The sequence below is a fragment of the Fulvia fulva genome, chromosome 11 (assembly GCF_020509005.1).
Source record: "Fulvia fulva chromosome 11, complete sequence".
In the NCBI taxonomy this organism is placed as follows: Eukaryota; Fungi; Ascomycota; class Dothideomycetes; order Mycosphaerellales; family Mycosphaerellaceae; genus Fulvia; species Fulvia fulva.
This window is the reverse complement of record NC_063022.1, coordinates 697681-721435: the sequence shown is the minus strand read 5'-3', so window position 1 is coordinate 721435 and position 23755 is coordinate 697681. Positions and strand designations below refer to the sequence as shown.

Below are 23755 nucleotides of genomic sequence, written 5' to 3'. Positions count from 1 at the left end.
ATAGTAGTAGCTATCTAAGATCTAGGAGAGGTCGATCGTGCCTTAGAGTCCCCCTCTCTTCTAGGTGCCTAGGTCCTTCGGGGTATTAAGGGCAATTACGTTACTCGCTATTAAGTCGAGTACTTCGTCGGCTATAGGGTGCGGCTATATAAGGCTTTCCTAGGAAGGGTGGTGTATATTAAAGTCTCCTACTACGATGTAGCACCCTTGTCTCTTAAGCGCACTGTCTAGGTGTCTATAGACCCCTAGGTCGCGGCTAGACCTCGAGGCTAGCGGTTATATATATAGGTTGTGTATCTAGGTGCTACCTACGTAGAGGGAGGTAATATCGCCCCCGCCTTCTTCGTCTACGTAGTACACTACCTCCTAGTCGGATTCTAGTATGTCCTTACTAATATAGAAGCACGTACGGGGTCTGCCGTCGCCTCGTAGGTATGTCGTATAGCCTAGTGACTTGTAGGTCGTTAGTCTCTTATAGTGCGGGTTAATCTATAGCTCCTAGATTATAAGGACGTAGTAGACGCGCGGGTCCGCCTCGTATAGGAAATAGTTCTAGACTATATCCTTACTATAGTTAACGTTATACTAGATGATACTAAGCGTGTCGAGGCTAGTTATCGGCATCGACAATCATTTCCTCTATATCGTCCTATGTCCTACTGCCCTATACGTCCTAGTCTACGCCTATCGGCTATATACTAAAGGGGAGCCGGGCCTAGTTAGATTCCCTCGCCGTAGCTAGTAGAGCACGTGGCCTCCCGTACGCCCTAGGTTACGTATCCTTTATATCGTTCTCGGCCCTAGGGCGCTTATACCCGACCGCCGCTAGTTAGTTCCGGTATAGGCTAGCCTTACGGTCGCCGTAGAATCTTAGGGCGACGGTTCTGTTTGTGATTGCCTTGTTTTTCGCTAGTTTCCGCTATAGGCATTCCGTACTATACGATAGGTAGTGCCCCGGACAGTTCGCGTACCGTCTCGTAGTCGATATATAGTCCCTAGATATATAGTCTCCTATACAGTTCGAGTAGGCCTGCTTGTTTATGTACGTATAGGTTTAGTGTCTATACTGTTAGCATTTAAAGCATTAGAGGACACGAAAGGATAAGGAGTGCTTTTCTACTGTCTTAAGGCTATATTACTAGACTAGGCCTTATTCTATCGCTAGATCCGCCGCTTTCGCGTCTTATAGCTATACTATTAGCGCCGAGGCCTTCTTGCCTTCTAGCCATTTCCTATAGAGCCAAGTCGCCTTCTGGATTAGAGAGTTAAGAGTGACCGGGTTGTCCTCTTAGAGAGCGCGTAGGTGACCCTAGTTAGTTAGGTCAAACTCCTTAGGCATATCGTAGACTAGGATCGTAAATTGTTTCGTTAAGACCTTCGCTAATGCCGCAACCTTAGATGCCTACTATAGCTATGCCTCTAGGTACCTCCTAGTAGTAGCAGAGCTAGTATAGATCTATAGAGTGCCGTTAGACTATTAGTTCACTACGACCACCCCTAGTTAGTTAATTCGTTAGGCGAGCTCCTTGTTCGATAGCTTCGTAACTTCGGCCTAGTCTTCCTTTACTATAATACGGATCGTAACTATATCGTACGTTAGGCGGGGGCCTAGTATCGATGCCGCGACCGATACCTAGCTATAGGGGTGTTGATTCCGGGTGGCCTTACTAATCGCCTAGGACGTCGTCCTTATTTCTTGTTGCCCTCGGTAATACGACAGTACAAGCGCCGTACGTAGCTAAGTGATCATTACCTATAGAGACCGGTAAGGGAGCTGATCGTTAGTTTCTATACTTTTTGCGTCCTCTATAAGTTGCTACTAGTTGTCTTAGGGGGGCTTTGCCTATAGGGCCGTAGGCGCCGTTAGTGCCGTAGCCTAGGCTACTATTGCCTAGGAGTTACCTAATGTAGCTAGGCACCTCCGCGGCGTTTAGAGCTGAAGAAACAGGGTGAAGAGAGCTTTAAGCTGTCTAGATTGAATAAGGTAGAACTCCCTCAGTCCTAGGGGCAGTGGCCTGCTTTATATATTGTTGAGAATATGCAGGTCATAGGGTCAACATTGAGTGCTTAGGGGGATTAGTAATCAGGGCTTGCTAGTCAAGTCCTGAGTACAGCTGTCCCTCCTGAAACACCTACACCAACACCGGCGATACTGTATGTAGATACACGCTATCCCATTGGGTCCTTCTTCGTCTTTGGTGTGATCCGCCGTCTTCCACTGCTGCGCAACTCGTACCTGTTTAACAGGTTATGAGCCCGAGTTAGCAACTCGGTGTTTCACCCTCGACAAAGTCGTATTGGAGTTATTCCTCTTCAGAACAAAAGGAAGGCAGACTGGAGGCCGCACCCGCATTGCACAGGAAGCTACAGCCGCGCTGTAGGTGCATATAAGACGTGAAAGAGCCTAGTGAGGCACTGTCAGACTCCGAGTCAGGGAGCCTGTGCCAATACCTCAGACAAGTGGGCGAGCTTACTGAGAAGAGTCGCTCTCCGGACATCGCGTTCGCATCGACTAACTGTTCCATCTGAGAGAGCCGTAGTGTCTCAGAACACCCTCCCCTGAGAGAGCTACAGACAGTGTCTCAGAAACACGATCCTTACGACCGACTTTCCTCGCTTTCTTGTGGACAGCCATTCTCTCCACTATCAACCTCGCGTTCGGTTCACCTCCTATCGATCCGATCGCGTACGAACGAATACCTTTCTTCTGTAGGCAGCCATCCTGTCCTATATATAAAAGCATGGAGGAAACCGGACACAGCACCCTTGGTAGGAGGAGAGCAGCACCTATCCTAACCAAGGACAACTAGAGGACATGGTTCTCATTGATACAAGACCATCTTGAAGCTCAAGATGTGCTTTGGGTTGTAGATGGAGGCCATCTATTATCAAGCACACCCAGCTCCTCAACACCATCTGAGTCATCAGATCCCTTACCTGGACTTGAAGAGTCAAGATACAGTCCAGTTGGGAGGAAAGCAAATAGATGAGACAAGCTGGAGAGATCTGGCTCAAGATGAGGGCAAAGTACAGCAAGGTTCATGCTGCATATGCAATGACAGTTGTTCAAGAATTGATCAACTTCAGAATGATAGATGGCATGACCATCAGACAGGCCTGGGTCCACCTTGGCAATCTTGTAAGAAGGATTGCTGAAGTTGACCCAGCAGAGGCTCACTACAGAGAGCCTACAAGGAAGCTGAAGCATCTGCTTCAAGCCCTGCCTGAGGTGTATCTTGGGACCAAGAACACTATCCTGGCCTAGCCAGGACTGTCATATGAAGATTGTCTACAACTGCTTGAGTCACATGAATCCAGGCTGGAAGTTGCATCCAAGGAAACAGCAATGTTTGTAGGAAGAGGTTTCCAGGGCAAGATCACCTGCCATCTCTGTGATGGTGATCATGTGATCAAGGATTGCCCACACCTCTCTGGAGCCAAGCATGCTGTCAGGAAGGACAAGCTCAACAGAGGAAACACCTCTGTTGCAAAGAGACAATCATCACCACCGAGAACGAGGTCCCCATCCCCAAGCCTGAGGGACATCCTAGTGGTGATGAAGGACCTTACAAGGAAGAGCCTGTGCAACCCAGGAAGACTTATCAGACCCTGAGACACCATCAGAGGATGATGAAGTTGATGAGGTTGCCCATTCAACTGTGGAAGCCAAAAGCAAGTACCCCTCCTCAGAGTGGTTGCTTGACTCTTGTGCTTCATCCCATATGACTGACCAGGATTCACTTTTCAGGACCCTGAAACCTCTTCAGAAGAGGAAGTGGATCAAGGTTGGGGGTGGCTACCTACATGCCACACATGAGGGGAGTGCAGTGATGGGTGGTCCTTCTGGGAAGCAGATTGTCTTGAAGAATGTTTTGTTTGTTCCTGGCCTTGGAGTTAGCCTTGTCTCTTGGAATCAGTTCAGCCAACAGTTTGCTGTCCAACCGCCCAGTTTCACCCTCAAACCCCTTCCTGGAAAACCTGTTGTCCAGACAAAGCTGAGAGGGGGTGTTCCATTCATTCAAAGTGTTTCAGAGCAGCTTGAAGCTATGCCTCAAGCATATGCCTCTCTATAGGAGCATGACTTGGATCTGTCCAAGTTAGGTACACATTTTGAGTGTGAATTGGAACAGGCTATGACTGCCACTGAGTCCCAGGACCAGTGGGAGCTATAGCATAGAAGATGTGCACACCTTAGCAAGGGACTGCTAAGAAACCTGCATAGAGTCACTGACAAGAAAGATCCCATTCCTGTTCCTTCTGAACACCAGAACTGCAAGGTCTGCTCCCTTGCAGACATGAGGAAGTTCAAAGGACCTGCCACAGAGAGGAAAGGAGAGAGGCTGGCCCTCATCTCTATTGACATCTGTGGGCCTTTTCAAGGTGCAGTCTCAAGACTTGGCTTCAAGTACTGGCTTGAGATTGTAGACAACTTCTTGAGGAAGAAGTGGGTAGTCCCTTTGAAGGCTAGGAGTGATGCTCCTACAGCTCTAAAGGAATGGAAGGTTCAGGTAGAGAACAGCTCAAGGTGTTTTCTATCTGCAATCCGTAGTGATGGTGCAAGGGAAATTCTTTCCTTGCTAAAACAGTGTTTGTGCAACTTCCCCAACCTCCAAAAGACATTAGAGAGTACCAGAAGATTGGAGTAGAGGGGACTCCAAGAAAAGAAAAGGAAGAGGAACTTGTTCAGGAGGATCAACCTCAACAGCTACCTCAGCTTGCAGGCAACAAGAGGTCAAGGGGGGATGAAGATGATGGCTCTGCTGAGCATGAAGCCAAGCATCATAGGGCATTGATTGCTCAGATGTTTCATCTTGATCCAACTATGAGCTGGGTTGAGGAAATCCTGAATGATGTGGAGGGATATGCATTTGCTGCTGTTAGGCAGGCCATAGCCTACCGGCAGGAAGTGCCAATCCCAAAGTCCTATAAGGAGGCAGTGGGAGACCCCAATTGGGGACATATGTGGAAAGAGGCAATCCAGAAAGAACTTATTGCCTTAGGAAGCAAAAACACCTTGGATCCAGTTGTACTACCAAGGGGTGCAAACCTGGTTACATCTAAGTGGGTTTTTGATGTGAAAAGAATGATCAGTGGAGCCATTGAAGAGTTCAAGGCAAGACTGGTTGTAAGAGGGTTTTCACAGAAATATGGTGTTGACTTTGAAAAGACCTTTGCACCTACTGTTAGGCATGATACCCTTAGGGTCTTCATGGCTGTAGTATGTGAGAGAGATCTTGAGATGCACCAGGTGGATGTGAACAATGCTTTCACCGAAAGCAGCCTTCTTGAAGACATCTACATGATCCCACCCCCAGGTGTCGGATTCCACCAAATATGGTCTTCAAGGTCCTTAGAAGCCTGTATGGACTGAAGCAAGCAGCTAGAGATTAGAACAAGCTCTGTGTTGCCAAGCTAGAACAGATTGGATCCACCTAGTCCCAGGTGGATCCATGCCTACTCATCCACAGAGGAAGAGACATCATGGTCCTCACCTATGTGGATGACATCCCCATTGCAGCTCCAAAGCTGTCAGATGTTCAGTGGTTCAAGGCTGAATTTAGAAGAGTGTTCAAGATCAAAGATCTTGGGGAACCTGAGAAGATCCTTGGAATGAGGATTACCAGAAACAGGTCCCAAGGTACTGTAAAGCTTGATCAAGGACACTACATCCAAACTAACCTTGCCAAGATGGGCATCTCTCCAGAGAAGGCCACACCCACACTCTCACCTATGGACAGCTATGAGGATCTGAGACCTTCAGCTACTATGGATGAGAGGTGCAACAAACAGGAGTACCAGAGTTGCAATGGTACCTGGATGTGGCCAATGACAATGACAAGGCCAGACCTTGCTTTCCCCCTTGGAAGAATCAGCTCATATGTTGCTGACCCTTCAAAGCAACATCTTAGAGCCTTGAAGAAACTCTCCAGATATCTGAGATCATACCCAGACCTGGGCTTGATGTACAGAAGAGGAGGAGGTATTCTCCAGGGATACTCAGATTCTGATTATGCCATAGACAAGGCAGACAGAGTCTCAATCCTTGGACATGTGTGGTTCCTTTGTGGATCACCTGTGTCCTGGATGAGTAGGAAGCAGAAGTCTGTTGCCACATCAACAATGGAGGCTGAGTTCATGGCCATGAATGCAGCAGCTAAGTAGTCACAGTTTCTTGCTGCAGTCCTTAGAGAGATGAGGTGTCCTGACCTGGTTGGAGAGTGTTCATTCCAACCTAGGATGAAGGCAAGCAGTACTGTTGATGAGCTGAGACCCGTGAAGCTTATGGGTGACAACCAAGCAGCTTTGACCTTTGTCAAAAATGCCCATGTCCATGACAGGTCAAAGCATATTGATGTGGCATACTACTATGTCAGGAATCTCTAGTGGCAAAAGAAGATTGCAGTGGATTACTGCCACACAAAGGACATAGTTGCTGATGGGCTGACTAAGCCCCTCAATGGCCAGCAGTTTCAAAACTTTGTGAGGCAGCTCTAGCTTGTATAAGGGATTGTTTGAGACCTTCTGACCTGAGTGGGAGTGTTGAGAATATGCAGGTCATAGGGTCAACATTGAGTGCTTAGGGGGATTAGTAATCAGGGCTTGCTAGTCAAGTCCTGAGTACAGCTGTCCCTCCTGAAACACCTACACCAACACCGGCGATACTGTATGTAGATACACGCTATCCCATTGGGTCCTTCTTCGTCTTTGGTGTGATCCGCCGTCTTCCACTGCTGCGCAACTCGTACCTGTTTAACATATATCGTTAGAATAGCCTTAATAAGAGCTTTCGAATGTGTCTTATTTTGGCGTAGAGATCGATGAGCGTTTCCGGGTCTAGAGAAGCGTTCTATTGTCCTTATTATATTAAGATAGTCTAGATATATACTATCGCTAGGGATCGAGTTGAGCTAGTTCTAAAGTTCTAGGTTCTAAGGGTCTCCGGTTAGTAACTCGGCTAAGATAGAGGGCGTACGATATAGGTACTACTGTCGCTAAGTAGCGGCGGTAGGTCCTATACTTAAAGGTCGTAGAGGAGAGCGTCGAGAGGCCTCGTCGGCGTTCTCTATTATCGTAAATTAATCGTACGGTCTAGTACTATTGTACTATCTCGGGCGGTCTCGGTATTATACGTAGAGATTAGCTCTCTACTCGTTAGAAGGCGTAACTAACTATTACGGGCGAGAGTGCTATACTAGGGTCGGGTAAAGACATATATAGTTACGCGAGCTATCTAAGAGAGCGCGAGAAGCGCGAGAAGATAGCGTCGCGCGAATCAAGCTCGTGGGCACTAGCGGCCGCTAGCGCGCGGGCGTACGGCCGACGATGCTATGTTGCGAGGTAGTTCGTGAAAAGGGCTGTCTCGTGACAACTAGTCTATACTTCTAGAGGTTTATAAGCTAGCTTAACCTGTTATAAAAAGGTCTAAGTACTATTGACAGGAAGTAAGCAGACTATAACCTCCTATGCGAGATGAGTGGGAGTGTTAAGATGTAGCATCTCAAAGGGAGTCAACAATCATAAAGTGATCTAGCAGCCTAAGGCATCTACGATGACTCAGCTTGTAGGGAGATACCTTCTCTCCCCTTTAGCTTAGATAGACATCCAACATAATCAACACATTGGTTCCTGATATATTGCTGCATGCTCGTGCTATTAGTCAGTTGAAGATTGATCTCTTACTCCACTCCGCTGCCATCAACCCGTACCTGTTCAACAGGAATTATGATTTATGCGCTCGGTAGTCGACGCGGAACTTCTGCGACGCCACTTTAATTTCGGTGCATGTGAACGTTGCGCTAGTAGATACTCGGATGGTCCTGCATCGACTGGAAATATGCAAAAGAAATGTTCGAGAAGCACAATGGAAAGTTTCCTTCGCGAAAGGGTCGCTGAAACTGTCACCTCGCGAGGTGTGCAATCGTCGCCAAGGAGCACGGCTGCTGTCTACCATTCTTCGGCATGAGGCATCTTTCCCTCATCAGAGCAGAAGAGTAGCAAGCAGAACTTCACACATAGCGATGCCACCCACATCTCTACCCACATCCTCGACCGCTCTTCACCATGCCCTCGGGAACACATCGAACCCATTGCTCTCTCCACCACTCAACATTCCCAACTCCCCCTTCGAGTCCTTCACGATATCCTCAAAGCTAAGACGATCACATCAGCACATTCCACCAACCAATTCCTCACACGCGTGCCACTCACCAACTCTGAAACATACAATACTCCATCTCATCCGTATAAACCCTCCTCGTATACTCCGCCTCGTGATGTGGCCGCCCGCGCCTTCGTTGTTGTAGCCTTAGAGCGTTAGCAAGCGGATATCACCTATCACGAGAGGAGATGCTAGTACCGTTGATTCCTAGCCATCGAATACAGGCCGCAGCGTGAAGTTTGCGAAAAACTCGCTCGTCGAGTGGGTTAGTGAAAGTTGGCATGCGGACATGTTTGACTTGTTCGACCTGGGCGCCGCTGATGGGATGGGCGCCGTAGACGAAGCGGTCCAGTGGTCTATCACCTTGGGTGCTGCGGACTTGGGCTGCTCGTTCATTGCCGGTGAGTTGGTCGTAGGACTTCGGTTGTTGCGTAGCCGGTGTAGCTAAAGCTCTGCATTGTGTTAATGGTCGGCTGGCGGCAGGTCTGAATGCTTGGAGAGTTTGAGATCTGAGGAAGCGGGACATGCTTAGTATGCTGTAGGATGTTGGTGGAGTAGCGTTAACGCTGGTGTGGGCGACACTTGTATGTATATCGTGGAGCCGTCGAGCTGCAATCCCCGCGTGGAGTGCATGTCGGTAGTGGTGGCCGAAGAGTACTTCGGTACTTTCGGTCAAAATAAGCTTCTGGCCGTGATCAGCATCATGTCGTGCATAAAGAAGCTGGGAGGGCCATGTTGGATGTCGAGAGCGAGAATGGAGGTGTGTAGCAACGTTTGAAAGAAAGCCGGCGAGGGCATACGTAGTGTGATCTATCTACCGTCAGCCATATCAAAGGATACAATTGTTCCTGCTAGTGCCGTTCCATGACATGCTATCGCTCGAGCTCCCGTATTCATGCCGTGATCTTCATACGCGTCGTGGTCCATCATCGTTCGTCAATCTGGCTGGTAGTCCTCTGACTGGAGTTGGAAGTGTCGTCAAGCTTAGAATAACATGTCGCCGAGCAGCAGACCACCAAGCAGACCACCACCCAAAGCAAGAGGCATGCCGTAGCCCATACCGCCTCGTCCGTAACCTCCACCATAACCGTACCCTGGTCGTGCGTAAGGTCCCTGCGGGCGAATGTAGCGTGCATTCGGTGTGCTGTAGACGCCTGGAGGTTGCTGATATGGGTTGTAGCCGTAGCCATTTCCGTAGCCTCCGCCGTGGTAACCTGGCCGCTGAGCAGGAGGCTCGATGTAGACGTCCTATTGACGTGTCAGTAATTCCGTTCCTGGTGTATGCTGCTAAGATGCTGGGTGTGTTACATACCTTCCCATCACGATCCTTGCCAAGCAACTGTGGCTGACCTGTCTGCATGGCCTTGGTCATAGCTTGACGCACGCGCAAATGCTGCTCGTACATGCGCTGCTCTTCCTCGGCTCTTCTCTTCCGCTCTTGCTCACGCTGCTCATGTGTCATGCCCGTAACCTTGTCCTTTAGCTTGCGGCCGAACGAGCGCTCTGGCTGCTTGCCCTTGCCCTCTGGTCGTGGAGGCAGTTGAGCGGAGCTGCCCGCAGCAGACGAGCCAGCCGCAGCATGTTGGTGATCATCCTCGTCATCGGAATGCGAGTGGATCATGTGCTCTTTCGAGCCGTGGTTGCCGTTGCCCAGCATGTCGCTCATGCTTTCCTGTTCGATTCGCTCGCGCTCTTCCGTCGGTAGTGTCGCGAGGTATTCGTCGTCATCGTAGGGATGGTGCCAGATCGATCGCGGTGGTTCTTTCGTAGTGTCGACGAAGAATTGGTGCTCGCTGTTAGGATCGTATGTGCGGACCCAGCCCTTGGGTAGGGGTCGCTGCTCGTCCTCCATGCTTCGCCTGTAGGCTGTAGGAATGCCATCTTTGCCGCCTGCGGATGCGCCGGGCACGTTCAAGTGTGAGCTGGCATTGGTGTTGCTGCTGGAGCCGGCTGCTGATTGTGCCGGATTCGAGGCTTGTGATGAGCCGGTTGCTTGCGAGTAGGAGGGTGGTGCTTCGTCGGGAATGCGTGAGCCTGACATGGTTGTTGGGTATGTCTGTAAGAGGTGAGTGGTAGGTGTGGAGGTGTTGTTAGTGCTCAAGAAGAAGAGTGCACAGCAGAAGTGGCGCTGTGTGGCAGTGAAGCCATGGAAAGTGGTAGACGGCTTGGAAGACGCGCATGTGACGATTACTACGAATGACGTCTCTTAGCGGGACGCGGCAGCAGTGAATCTAGCTCTCACAAAGGATGCATGTGCCTTGGCGCAAGTCTCCCTCCCCTCATCTCGTGGGACTGCCGTCGGCGACAGCTGCTGCCGTGGCAAGTGCCACTGATGGATGAAGCAGAAGTGGGAGACGACGTTGCAGCCTCGCACGAATCGCGAGATGGAGCCGCTGAGACTTCAGACCACGTCGTCTTCATTTGGCCTAGCATCATTCATGGTCTGAGAGCTGTCGCTTCTCCTTGTAATCGGTTCTATCTCTGTGCAACGACACCACACCTGCAGTGCCTGGGCTTTGCAGCCATTATGGTGCTGCAAATCACCGTATCAGCTCCTCAAGATCTCGATCAAGCACTTTCAAACCTGACCTCCACCGACGAGGCCGACAAACAGCTCAGCCTTGAAGTCTATGCACCTCTCACTGGCCAGGTCTCCCCACAAGACGAAGACCACCGCAACGCAAGCAGCTTCGGTGTAAGACTGCTCGAGCCTCTCTACGATGACTGGTGCCACGCGATTCGTGCTCTACAGCCGCTGAGAAGCTCCCCAAACATGACCGTCGTACTAGATCTGACCCGCGCTGCATCACGTGAACCAAACGCCACAAATCTGGTGCCGCACGAGGCTCGAGGATTGACGCGAATTACTGCTCTACTGCGGCAACGACTGGGTAGTAAGCCAGCCGTCGTTGTGGGTGCGCCGTGCTGGTGCGTACTGAGAGAATGCGAGAAGCATGTCGTCCTGCCTAAAGGTCAAAGCTGGCCTCTGAACCGAAGCTCGCATGTGCCTTTGGAACAATCCGGGATCATATCTGGACGCGAAACACGGTGTATGACACTGGCCACAGAGCACTGGGACGACGAACACTGGAACTTCGTCGAGGTACCTGTGTAGATGATACCGGTAAAATTTACGTCTGCCTTCTGTTCATAGCCATGGCGAAAAGCTGTCAACCGACTGGGATCATCCAAAAAGGAGAAGACTATCTTTCGCAATGATCACCCAGCGAAACAGCTCAACCTGTGGAACGAGTCACAGTGTATGAATCGTTGACCCCAGACTGACCGCCACATACGGTCTAAATTATGATACTGCGCAGACATCTTCCTGCGTCAGCCATTGCCATACCACGAAGCCTGAGTTGGACACAATCGACTATGAAGATCCTCCTGGCTATTGTGGCCACAGTGCTCATGTTCGCTGGCTGCTCCAGAGAAGTCGAGGAGGCCGTAGCGGCGTCAGACTGCTGCAGCTTCTACAAGAAGGAGAAAACACTACCTAGAGACGTACGTTCCTCGGTCTCTACACCTCTCGTGCTTGGTCTCTTGTACTTTGCTGACTTGTCCGTTAGTGCTATGATGGCTGCTGAAGGCAGACTCTTGAAGCCATCGATCGCGCCTTTCACCTGGCACCTTCTTAACGTCTAGCCTAGGCCTTTGTCACATTGGAGTGTGAGCGTTTCTGAGGATCAAGGAGATTGAGAAGCTACTAGATCAGGCGTTCTTTGAAGCTCTGCGTACCCAGCCACAATTTATCAAACGTGCTGTCAAGTCAGTATGTGCATGTTATCAAGGTGAAGTGAGATGTGAAGGAGCTCGGGCTGGGTGGGCGACTCGGCGCGGGACCACAACACGATCGCTATTGCCACCTCGCTTGGGGGTTCGTGTGCTTTTTCTACAGCAACATCGATTTTCCCCACAGCCTGGCCTGCCTACAACCGTTCCTGTTCCCATTTGGTCATTGTCAATCAGATTCGGGGGTACAACAGTACGCTGTCGGCCTGCTGAGTCGTTCTTCTGCAGCAGTTTGGGTTCAGTCCTTCTTGCTTATGCTCCTCTTCAGCTAGGGGCAACATAATCATGGCTAGCCAGACCGATCGAGCACAGGAGATCGGAAAAGGCGAGACAGTTCCTCCACATCACCGTGAAGTAGACTCGCAAAATGCTCACCGTCATAATCCTGCCGCTGATGCTGCCATGCATGATGAGAAACAGGCAAAGCGACAAAGCTATCGGGACTCGGAGAAATCCATTGTTGCCCCAAATGGGTCCGCAATGCCGACTTCTACTGTTTTGAGGTATTTAGTGACACTCCGAAAGCCTACACTCGACTTCTGGACCATTACTATTAGTCCGGAGAGACCGTCTCCGGCACCGCCATCTTGGCAGCTCGTATACAGCACCACGCGTGATGCCACGATGCATAGGAAGACCCCATGCTTTGCCAGAAAGGCTTCCGCGAGCGAGATCGCTACCATCAAGTTTCCAAAGGTGGTCTGGCCTGGTTGTGGCCCAACCATTACCTTCCAGCCCCACGAAGCTGAAATCGAGGAACGAGGAGCAAGACATGTTAGTCCCACGGATCGCTTCATGGCTTGCACAGGATGGCTGAGTACGACATATGGTATTGATCTACCGGCATTGAGTGGAGTGAGGGTGGAATGGAAGACCTCCACAGACCAAGGGGCTGTAGCGGCCGCAGTGGGAAGCCCTCCGGTCAAGACACCTTCAGAAATTATCCACGAGAAGCAGCCCGAGTGGGTCGGACCTCATGATAATGCTGAAGGGTCTGGTTCTTATGGCGATCGCGATCCACGGACACCTTTCCCGACCCAAGTCCTGGCCGCTGAGAACTCAGACAAGATCTTGGCAGCGTACACTCGCAGTGCACCATGGGCGAAGCATAGTGGTATCTTGACCATTCCACAAAGCGATACTCTTACGGAACACCTGATCGAGGATATTGTGGTCATCTGTGCTGCCATGGTAGGCATGCAAGATCGTATTGGCTTGACGTCTGCGCTCATCGAGTCTGGCTACGATAATATTGTGCGTGGTAAAGGCAAGAGCTGGGTCAAGTGATAAGGATGAAAGATGTATTTCTTCCACGTGAAGGCCACTTTGCACGAAGCCTTCCGGATTCAGGACCACATTAGCAATCTATCACCCCATGATCTCGGTCATCTTCACCATCACTAAGTACTGGGTGTACCACCTCGACACTCCGCCTCACAGTGGTCACTACTTGGAACCATCTCTTCCTCTTGTTCGATGGCATCTGACTCATTTCCACAGCAGCTTGGCTACAACCAAAGCCACTGCAACCACAGCGACGCAGTCCAATACCCAATACCATGCTCTCCAGCGTCTGCACTTGTGAATCTCTCTCCACCAATCTTCTCGGAAGTTCGAAATACAGTCTAATATCTCTGCGAAGAGCATGACCTGTATCAGGTACGCTGTGGTGAGCATCGCAAGGGTGAGATGACCAGCTGCCACAAGCTCCCAGGACTTGGAGTCGAGAATGGCGTGGATGCTAGTCCAGTACATCACAATCAACAGGAGGCAGATTGCATGCATCAACCAGAGCATCAGGTCCCAGAGTAGTTCGGATTTGGCCTCGGTGCGCTTGCTCCTCGCCGTTGCTGAAAGCACAGGTCCGGCAGGACCGTAGAATTCCTGGTAGCAGAGACCACACTTGTTATGCCCATACTCGATCAGAGTCTTGACACAGTCCTTGCAGTACAGATGATTGCACGGTAGCTCGAGAGGATCTTCGTAAGGGCCTCTGCAGAATGCGCATATGTCATCCTTGGCTACTGCTTCCAGGTAGGGCGCAAGTGATCCGATGATCTGGTCCTTCGAGGGCAATCTTCCGTATCGTCGCGTCGGCCATCCGCCTAGAGCGAGATGAACATGTGCGTTGATCAAGATGAGGTCGCCCAGCATCTCTAAGAGCACTGCTGCGAACAATATCCAGCGTAGAGGAGTGGCTACCGAAGGCTCGAAAACATGGTCGAGTCCTGTGGTGAGCGCGTAGATGAAAAGGCCAAGTAGTATTGCTGAACCGACCGAGCCGCTTGACAGCGAAAGTGGGAACGTCATACTGGGAGGTGATGCAGGAAGATAGGCGTGTGTGTTGTAGATGTCGCAAGAGTGTCAAGAAAGAAGAGGGGAAGAAGACACCAAGATGAAAATGTGATGGAAGTTTAATGAGTGCCAAGGTAAGAGCGATCGCCTTGCCCATATTCACTTCTCGCTAAGCCCATGTGATTCCTGCTTCGCCGTTGCTTGTCCGGATCAATTACACTCACGCTTTTAGCGGTATGATTAGAGTTGCGTATCCTCTGTCACATGCCAGTATCTGAAGCTTCGTATGTATTCGATGCGGCTGATAGTGTACTCTGATACGCGACTCCATGGCGCTGAATCTTCCAGTATACTTTGAAGCCGAAAGAGAGGCCAGCAATCCTCCATCATCATTTGCAGGTCCTCTAGCTTCCTGAACGAGATAACTTGCGAACTCCATCGAGCTGGCTGAACCCACCCAATAACTGGACCATAACATTTTTGTGGAGCATGTGCATCTCAAACCGGCCACATACCCAACCCTGCTCATGCGCCCAAGTACCACACAATCAACATCCACTTCAGTACGTTGCAGAACATTGCCAGCACGAGGCAAGTCCAGACGAACCAGATTAGTGCAAAGCCATTCCTCAAGAGAATATTCTGTCCCCACTCCTCGTCAAGGTTGTCGATACGGCCCGTCTCAATCTTGAGCACGCAGACCTGGTAGAAGTAGAAAGCCGCAAAGACACAGAGTAGCTCGTAGGCTAGCCCAGATCCACCGGCGGCTGCGAGGGCAGCAAGTATGTTCGGCCATAGTGACACGAACACAAGCAAGCCTGTGGCAGCCAACCCGCAAGAGATGAGATGGCTGTACAGAACTCGCTGAGCTTTTGAAGCCTTCCTTCTCGCTAAATCAGTCGGGGGCAGATCTTCCAAGGAGTAGCATTGCCGCTTGCATAGACCGCAGTAGTTGTATCCATGGTCCATAAGCGTCTCAAGGCAAGCCTTGCAGTAGACGTGTTGGCATGGCAGCTCGAGAGGCTCGACGTGCTGATCTTTACAAAGTGCACATGTCTCGTCCTCGGCGAGTGCTCGACTGATACCAGGTAAGGACTCAATGATTTTCCTTTTAGAGGCGAGTAATTGGCTATATCGAGTGATCGGCCCTTTGTTGTAGACTGGTATGATGGCGTGAAGGAAGGTAGAGATGTCCCGGATGATCTTACTAAGGACCGCGGCGATCAGTGCGACGTGGAATGGAGTCTTCCACGGGTTGAAGGCGTCGATGATAATATCTATGACATAGGCGATTCCGGCCATGATTGGACCGAGTGGCGACATTGCAGAGCTCTTCCGTGAAAACTTGTCGGATAATGCTGTGCGAGGTGGTCAATTGGCGATGAGTCCTGAGCAAGCTAGTCCTTTAGTGGTCTAAAGTTGGTTCTCCTCGAGTGCAGATGTCAAGAGAACAGACGTTACAGTAATGGAACTGCATTGTTGCTCGGCTGGGGTCATTCACTTAGATCATTCACTTGGCGCTCGTCCGTGTATACATGTGACGATACACGGCCGGTCCCCCCACCGTTTTGTTATCTGCTATGCTCGGGCTTACTACTGTCAAGCCTATACCCCTGCTGTAGGTCATAAAACTCCCTTCGGCTGCCTGGTTGCGAAGTACTCGATGTATGCAAATGCAATACCTAAAAGCCAATCCGACCCTGTCCTTAGGCGCTACCGGAGGGAATCCGACTCCCCAAGCTCCTTTTCTCCATTTGTATGCTATCAGCCTCCTCTTCTTAGCGTGTTCCACATTGCCAAACCACTATGACCAGCAAACCCATAGCCATGACACTGAGTCCCATTGGAGAAAGTCCGTCCGAGGGAGCATGCTCGGGTAGATTCAACCACCACCCCTCACCGAAGACTCTCATACACCTGGTGAACTGTCTCAACAAGAGTTTCTGTGTCCGATAGTTCATATACAGCAAGAGATGGACCAAGACAACTGGAAACCCGATGGTGCTTCGGGCGATGGCATTCCTCCTTAGTCGCGGGTATAGTCCGAGGAATATGACCAGGGTCGTGGCTGTCACCGCCCAATGGCCAAGTTCCGCCATCAGTCTCCTCCTTACATCGAGAGCAAACTTCTGGGACTCGACAGATGGTGCTGCGGTGCTAATCGAGCACCACTTTTGGTAACACAGGCCACAGTGGTCCTGCGCATAGTCGAAGAGGGTGGCAATGCAGGCTGTGCAATAAATGTGTCCGCAAGGGAGCTTCCGAGGCAGGCTGTGGCTGTCTCGACAGAAAGCGCATATCTCTCCAGCAGGTAAGGCGTCTGTGTGTTCTGGTAGTGTCCTGGTGATGTCGTCCTTCGAGAGTCGATCGGCCAGAGAGTAGTGTATCGGCCACTTACGATGTACCGGTCGGAGGTCTCGAAGGACGTCGAAAATTATGTGGAGTACTTACATGATAGTAGAAGTGATTCAGAATGTTTCGATCATGCCAGTGAAAATACTGATAACATAAAGCCAACGCGACCAGAGCGATAATGGTTGGGCTCGGCATGGTGTAGGAACAACTTCCACGTCGGCGATGACGATATTGATTCGGATGGTGTTGGCTTATAGCTCGAATGTCACCGATGAACTTACTATCTGTATTGGATAAAGCAAGCCTGAACGCTTGGACCATGCATTGATTCACATGACTATCTTCTATTCACTCCTTTGCATCTGACGTCATCGTAATTGGAGCCATTCTCACATGATATCGTTGCTCCCTTCACCATATACAACTCAGACCGTTGCAGTACTCTTCTTCTGTCTGCCAGTGGTCGATTGGTTCGCATTGGCGAAGATCATCCGGCTAGCAGACTCAACACCGCTTTCGAGTCCAGTTCGACCGACACCACAAAGAGCAGCAGAATGGTCACCAGTATAACCATAGTAGTCTCCAGGAAGCCTCCAGACTTGTCTTCTGGAAGCGGTTTCGTCCACCACTCCTCTTCGAATAATTCCATGTGTTTCTTGAGGTGGATTAGAAAAAACACCCTATGCATATAGCATCCTGCGACGTACACGGAGGCCACACAGCCTATAGCCATGGTTATGCCAGACTTGAACACGGATGGCAGGTAGTAAATACCATCGCTACCTGCGACAAGACTGACGATGACTGCCATGAAGCATATCGCGTTGGGAACGTAGTACACGAAGTGTAGTATGACCGCAATTTTCGCGCGCCTTTGCCTTTTCTGAAGTCTAGCTGTTGGTCGGAGCATGTGGAGCGAATAGTAAGCTCGGTGGCAGAGACCACATCGGTTGTGATTGCGCTTGATGAGTGTCTCGAGGCAGCCCTTGCAGTAGATGTGGCCACAGAGAAGTACTCGCGGCTCTGTGTGCTTGTCGCGACAAAAGGCGCATAGCTCGTCCGGGTCGAGCGTGCCGTCGTGTGATGGTAGTGAGCTAATGATGTCCGTCTTTGATAGTTCATGTGATGCGCGTGGCCATAACCGGTAAGAGAGTATCATGGTCGAAGCGACGCCACGGATGTGTTCGAGGATCTTAATTGCGAAGCATGCAATCACCATGACGTGAAAGCCTGTGGCCATCGGAGGTAGCATGATTTGAAGCATGAATCCGAGCATGAATCCGAGCATGATTGCGAGCATGATTCCAAGCATGATGATGCTAGAATTCGTGGAATGAGATCGGCCTGCGGAAAGGATGGCTAGTAGCTGGGTCAGAAGTATTCCGGTGCGGTGAGCTTGTGTCGGAGTTTGTGAGTGTAGGCTTGATCGGAAGCTGGATGGGATGAGCGTTTGGCGGGAGGGTCGGGGCACGTGTCGTAGCTTCATAAGAGGTTCACTCCATTCACCTAGAAAGGCGGTAACCTTGCGTTTCGAAACCTTTCTCCCATTCCGTTCACCTAAGGTGCTCCTAAGCTAGCTGTCACCTTGTTCAAGCCATGAGCGACCCACAACGAAGCAGCAGCTCAGCGATAACTTGCACGGCTTGAGGATGTCATTTGATCCCGTCATATCCCGTCATTACTCTCGATAGAAATCATGACCTTCGATGTGTGTAGTCTCGCTATGTAATCCTCAGCAGAAAGGTCCAACCATGGTAGACAGGACAGTGTCTGGGTGAGGGTCCGTAAAGAAGCGGTTCTGTGTTGAGGTTAGACGCCAGATAGCATGGTTGTGCCTGAGTCCGTACAGCTGCGTGTCTATGGTCGCCAGTTGTGTGCAAAGTACAGTCAAGGAGAAGGAAGCAAGACTTTGTGGCAGATGAAGCCGAGCTCGTCGCATAAACATAGATTCGCCTAGACTCGCACATTAGCAGAAAGATGACAGCACTAGCTCGATGTCATGAGCCGGCCCCATGGTCCACCTCGTTGAACCACACTCTACGCCTGCTTCGCCCTCTGCATCGCCAACCACTCCTCCGTAACACCACTATAATCCCCGGCCCGTACGCCTCAAATCACTCCTTCCTCCAACCACTCTTCCTCGTCCCCTTCATCCCCAAATCCCTCAACAAATCCGCAAACGGCACACCATCCCAAACATAATCCGGCTGTCTCTCCCCATACCCATACGTATGCCTATGATACGCCCACCTCTGCATGAGCGCCGCCTCACACTCCAAATCCTCGACATGCCTAACAGGATCTACAGCGAGCTTATCGTTGAAGTATGCATATATCCATAGTCCTGTAAGTTCAGCTTTCATGCCGTGGGACACGTTCGGACCGTAGCCGACGAATGCGAGGGTGCGGTCGGGGAGGTTGGGGGGGGGGGGATGATGGCGTGGTAGAAGCGTTGAGGGGTGTAGATGGGTTTCTTTTCGCGGGGTTTGAGGTCGTTGAGCTGGTCGTCGCGGCGGACGTCTTCGGAGTGGGGTGGGCGAGGACGGGCTTTGAGCATTGGGAATTGCTTGAAGAGGTGCGCGTCAGCTTTGCGGTCCAGAGCTGCCCAGTGCTCTGTTTGCGAGGGAGTGTAGTCGATGCTGGGTAGACCAAGATCGGTGTGAAGGTGTTTGTCTTTGAAGTCGAGCGTTGGTCGCCATAGCCAGCCGGAGCTGGCGATGATGCCATTAGATTCGAGGATGGTGCCGTTTTCGAGATGAACGGCATGATTCGACAGGTGTGAGACATTCTCGCGATGGACTTTGACCTGACCTGATCGAACGTACTCCAGAATGTCCGTTGGGTAGTTCAACGTTGCAAAATTTGTGCCAATATCGAAGAAGTCACAGCCCGGCTCAAGGGTCTTGGTGCTGGAGTTCTTACGAAACCCGCTCTGGTTCAGCATGTCTTCACCAACGTTGTTCCAGAAGCCCTTCACGATCTTCCTTCCCAGCCAGGTTCCGTGCAAGAACCGCCGTCACCATCCACTACCATCTTGTGGATCGAACACACATGGGCTAAACCAGTCTACGAAGCGGGTCGTGAATAGCTTCTCTGCGTTCATGATACCAGCGATCGGTATCTTCATGATTATGTCACTGATTCATATAGATCCATGGCCAGACTTGCGGATCGCCCAATCGACTTACTTGCCAGCAGACGCCATGTTGTACACGCAGTCCCACCCATACTTGGAAGCACCACACACGGTGACCCGATGGACGTCATTATCTTTACCTAGTACTGCTCTTGCTTCGACTAGCAATCCAGCATGAAAGATCGGCGCATTGCCTTTGAGGCGTAAAGATTGCGGAATTGATTGCAGACCAGTACCGACTATGAGCTTGTCTGCTGTGATGCTGTGTTGCCGACCTTTGTTGTCAACCATCAGTTTCCAGCCACCGTCAAGCTTCTGTACATCGAGAGCTTTAGTCTCATGGCGTACACGATGACTGATCTTGAACTTCTCGGCATATTCCAGGAGGTACCGATGCACTGCTTCGCCAGTCGGATGCTCCATTTGCTTGATGCCAAGATGGTCGCCAAAAGGATGATCAGGGAGCTCGAGGGTGCCTCGAAGGTTGTTTGTCTGTAGACCAGAATAAGTCCTGTCTTCTGACCAAACACCTCCAGTAGTCTTGTTGTCGTTGAGAATCAAGAGGTTCGTCTTGGGCGCACACTGCAGGTATTCCTTGGCTGCTGAAAGGCTCGAGATGCCTAGAAATATCAGCCATCGTCAGGTGCGGCTAGCTTTTCGCGATGTGAGTGATCATACCTGCGCCAACCACTACCACATCAAAGTGTTCGTGCTCTGTCATGTTGACAACTGTGGGGAGAGGATCGTATCAGTGAGCAGGGTAGTGGTTGGATTGACATCGAACTGATATAGCAGCAATCTTTACCCTGCGGCTGAATTTGTTGTAAGCCCATCTTTGGTGCCGCAGTCAAGCCAGCGTAGCAACTTCGCCACCCAGCGCTTACTGTGAAGCGGTTTCCCACATTGTGGTGCTTCAGCCCTAAGCTGTAAGCGAATGCAGGTTCAATGCGGCGGGCCATCTTCATAAGGCTGATCAGATCCGACCCGGTGTACCTCTGGTAGCTCGGAGACGCTCCATCAGGATCTTAGTCGCAAGGGCTGGCCAGTGTAAGCTGCTGTAGTCATTATGTTGACTCTCGCTTCGTGGAACGCCATTTCTCAGCCACGGTGTTTAATCAGTCGAGACATGGTGTGACATCAATCAATGGTGAGAGTGGAAGGGCCAGCGGCGTCAGCATAGTGCTCGTGTGATGTTGCGTGTTGGAACAGTGGAGGGCGGGGCCAAGGATTCTGCAGGATCAAATCCGTCAACTCTCGTCTGAGGCCAGCGGCAGCTTATACACGTGGCAGGAGGGTGGCAGGATACACAAAGGACTCCAATGCCTGCGAGAACTGTAGTCAGATGGGTGTCTTTGTGCTCACATCCCGAAGCCCCTCTCTACAAATTTCTCTGAGGCACTAGTAGCGCCAATCCTCCGTCAAATGCTCAGGATGAGCCTGGTCTGCATCTGTGACGTGATTCTTCTCGTGGCGCTCACATCATGCAAGACACTGCCGTACCTCGAGGCCCGCTGAACCATTGCGTTCCCAGTTTGTTTCACCCTTGGATCGTCCTCGAGACCTACTCCCGCCACATCTGAGAGGAGTCAGCAGCATATAAGAGCATATCAGGGTTTACTCTGCTCCCTAACTAGACATCCCTTCTAACAGCAACTCTACAACACGTGAGAGCATACCCCAGCATTCACCGACAACCGCTGTGCACAAGCAGCGAGATCAACCCCTCTCCGTGATCTTAACATTGACCCCTCTCTCAACATCAGGTCAAGACTCTCGGCCAGCATGACATGCAGTATCTGCCACGTCTCGAATTGCGAAGCTACACGGTGCGCACTGTGCAGACAGCCATGCACGACATGTCAGACGCATTGGTGTGACAACATGCCGCGTCCCGGGTTCCGACGGGGGTCCATATCTGAGCAGGGCGGACTGGGACCTCGCCCGTCACTCCGGAAGATCCTGAGGCGCGTAGAAGATGCGTCGAAGCAGTCATGATTGATGAAGAGGAAGCAAGGAATGAGAGAGAACGATGCTGAATGATGTTGAAAATGTGACCAGAAATACACCATGCTATCTATATTTACCAGAACGTGCATTATATCAGCACCTGCTTGATGGAGCTCGTTATGGTCTTTCAGTTCACATCACATCGTTGGCTCCCGCTCCAATCGTATAGCAATTTATCTGGGTCACTGCAAAGATATGAGGCAGCCCCAATGTAATACAGCTTCAGCATCTCGATCTCCATGCAATGACTTCACGCGCAAGATTCGCGGCTTATTAGAGTTCGCGCTACGAAATCGACCGCGGTCCAGCCACGTAGAACTGGACGACGAAGCATTGCGACTCCATCTCTTGAACATCAACCCCAATCCATCATGTCTTGCTAACATCCACGACTGGACGACAATACTCACCAAGCCCATGACGATCCAATGGCCTCATCTTCCTCCCGACCTGAAGTCGAACTAGACGACTTCGACGAAAAGACCATCCCCCAGCATAACCAGGACATCCTTTCAGAAGACCCCCTCAACACCTCGCATCAAGACGCCGCACTACATCGAGACTCTCCCACCACCACATCATCTCCACGAAATACCGACTTCCTCACCGGACTGCGAGGCCTAGCAGCATTCCTCGTCTTCTTCTACCACCACCTCTCCTGGTTCTACGACCCGCGCGACGACCTTCTCTTCGGCTACGGCGCGGGACCCAATGGCCTTCACTCCCTGTTCCAACTCCCCTTCTTCCGCGTCTTCTTCACGGGCGGGAATGCGGCGGTTGCGATCTTTTTCGTGCTTTCGGGATATGTTCTCTCCATCTCACCGCTGAAGAAATTGCGGGATGGCCAGCTGCAGAAGACGTATACCAGTCTTATATCCTCCACCATCCGTCGTCCCTTCCGCCTCTTCATCCCGCCGGCAGCATTCAGTCTCATCTTCGCACTCTGGATGCAAGCTCCCTTTGGCCTTGCACCGAAGTTAGGATTTCCTGAACCGGAGGCGAACATCTTCGCAGAGCTATCGCGCTGGATCTGGGAGATCACTCGCCTCATCAACCCCTTCGTCGGACACGGCCAGCAAGATCACTGGTTCGTCTACAACCCACCGGCCTACACGATCGCCACCGAATTCAAAGGCAGCATCATCGTCTTCTTCCTTCTCGCACTCTACAGCCGGGTCCCTCCCAGTATCCGCATGGCTCTCTTCATCGTCACAGGCCTGGTTTGCATGGGGACATACCAATGGTCCACAGCCTGCTTCATGTGGGGCGTCACCTTAGCCATGAACGACCAAGAACTCTACGACCATACACTCCTCCCCCGACAAATTTCTCCCCTGGGAAAGAGCGTTATCCACCATATCTCCTTTCTCACAGGCTGGCTCCTCCTCTGCCAACCCGCTGGAATCCGCGAACTCCAAGTCTCATCCAACACCCTCGGCTTCGGATTCCTCACCTCCCTAATCCCCAAAGCCTACGCGGAAAACGAGTACTGGCGCTGGTGGCAATCCTGGGGCGCGCTGCTCCTAGTCTACGGCGTGCTTCGCATCTCCTGGCTGCAGCATTTCTTCTCAACGAAAGCACTTCAATACCTCGGTCGGATCAGTTTCTCACTATACCTCATCCACATGCCCATGATCTGGACGCTGTCGGATAAAGTGTATCGAACATTTGGGAGACAGGTGCAGCCGGAGATTACGTCCTGGCTGGATAATTTGCTGGTGATACCGGATTTTGGGATTCATGGACTTACGACGAGGTTTTTGGTGTCGTTGGCGATTATTGTGCCGATGAACATGGCGATAGCGCATGTGGGGACGGTGTTTTTGGATGAGCCGAGTGTTACGGTGGGCAGGCGGATTGTTACGAGGTTGGGGATAGAAGGGAAGAGGTGAGGGAGGTTGAGTTTCAGACTCAGAGTTGTACAGGAAACAGAATCTGCATAAATGTGTGAATAAACCAAGGTATGTACACCAGACGACAACACTCATGAAGTCATGTTCCCATCAATC

General features: G+C 51.1%; 10 protein-coding genes across 10 annotated transcripts; 4 read left to right on the top strand and 6 right to left on the bottom strand.

The window, feature by feature from the left end:
* Positions 1-9142: 9142 nt before the first annotated feature.
* CLAFUR5_12770 (uncharacterized protein) lies at positions 9143-10199 on the bottom strand (the record flags this gene model as incomplete). The annotated part of the gene is made up of 2 exons (XM_047911918.1): positions 9143-9406; positions 9471-10199. The coding sequence occupies 2 exons, from the start codon at positions 10197-10199 to the stop codon at positions 9143-9145; spliced, it is 993 nt and encodes a 330-aa protein (XP_047767836.1).
* Positions 10200-10685: 486 nt separating this feature from the next.
* Positions 10686-11273, top strand: CLAFUR5_12769 (uncharacterized protein; the record flags this gene model as incomplete). The annotated part of the gene is made up of 1 exon (XM_047911917.1): positions 10686-11273. The coding sequence occupies one exon, from the start codon at positions 10686-10688 to the stop codon at positions 11271-11273; it is 588 nt and encodes a 195-aa protein (XP_047768247.1).
* A 191-nt stretch (positions 11274-11464) lies between these two features.
* Positions 11465-11748, top strand: CLAFUR5_20096 (uncharacterized protein; the record flags this gene model as incomplete). Its single annotated transcript, XM_059462938.1, has 2 exons — positions 11465-11665; positions 11731-11748. 2 exons carry the CDS (start codon positions 11465-11467, stop codon positions 11746-11748), a joined length of 219 nt encoding a protein of 72 aa, XP_059319147.1.
* Positions 11749-12238: 490 nt separating this feature from the next.
* CLAFUR5_12768 (uncharacterized protein) lies at positions 12239-13240 on the top strand (the record flags this gene model as incomplete). Its single annotated transcript, XM_047911916.1, has 1 exon — positions 12239-13240. The coding sequence occupies one exon, from the start codon at positions 12239-12241 to the stop codon at positions 13238-13240; it is 1002 nt and encodes a 333-aa protein (XP_047768246.1).
* A 201-nt stretch (positions 13241-13441) lies between these two features.
* On the bottom strand, positions 13442-14263 carry CLAFUR5_12767 (uncharacterized protein; the record flags this gene model as incomplete). Its single annotated transcript, XM_047911915.1, has 1 exon — positions 13442-14263. The coding sequence occupies one exon, from the start codon at positions 14261-14263 to the stop codon at positions 13442-13444; it is 822 nt and encodes a 273-aa protein (XP_047767740.1).
* Positions 14264-14773: 510 nt separating this feature from the next.
* Positions 14774-15571, bottom strand: CLAFUR5_12766 (uncharacterized protein; the record flags this gene model as incomplete). The annotated part of the gene is made up of 1 exon (XM_047911914.1): positions 14774-15571. One exon carries the CDS (start codon positions 15569-15571, stop codon positions 14774-14776), a length of 798 nt encoding a protein of 265 aa, XP_047768242.1.
* Positions 15572-17090: 1519 nt separating this feature from the next.
* CLAFUR5_12765 (uncharacterized protein) lies at positions 17091-17414 on the bottom strand (the record flags this gene model as incomplete). The annotated part of the gene is made up of 1 exon (XM_047911913.1): positions 17091-17414. The coding sequence occupies one exon, from the start codon at positions 17412-17414 to the stop codon at positions 17091-17093; it is 324 nt and encodes a 107-aa protein (XP_047768241.1).
* A 1548-nt stretch (positions 17415-18962) lies between these two features.
* CLAFUR5_12764 (uncharacterized protein) lies at positions 18963-19547 on the bottom strand (the record flags this gene model as incomplete). The annotated part of the gene is made up of 1 exon (XM_047911912.1): positions 18963-19547. The coding sequence occupies one exon, from the start codon at positions 19545-19547 to the stop codon at positions 18963-18965; it is 585 nt and encodes a 194-aa protein (XP_047768240.1).
* Positions 19548-19787: 240 nt separating this feature from the next.
* On the bottom strand, positions 19788-20460 carry CLAFUR5_12763 (FAD-dependent monooxygenase DEP4; the record flags this gene model as incomplete). Its single annotated transcript, XM_047911911.1, has 2 exons — positions 19788-20359; positions 20418-20460. The coding sequence occupies 2 exons, from the start codon at positions 20458-20460 to the stop codon at positions 19788-19790; spliced, it is 615 nt and encodes a 204-aa protein (XP_047767741.1).
* A 1714-nt stretch (positions 20461-22174) lies between these two features.
* Positions 22175-23638, top strand: CLAFUR5_12762 (O-acetyltransferase PaAT-1; the record flags this gene model as incomplete). Its single annotated transcript, XM_047911910.1, has 1 exon — positions 22175-23638. One exon carries the CDS (start codon positions 22175-22177, stop codon positions 23636-23638), a length of 1464 nt encoding a protein of 487 aa, XP_047768245.1.
* Between the last annotated feature and the right edge of the window lie 117 nt (positions 23639-23755).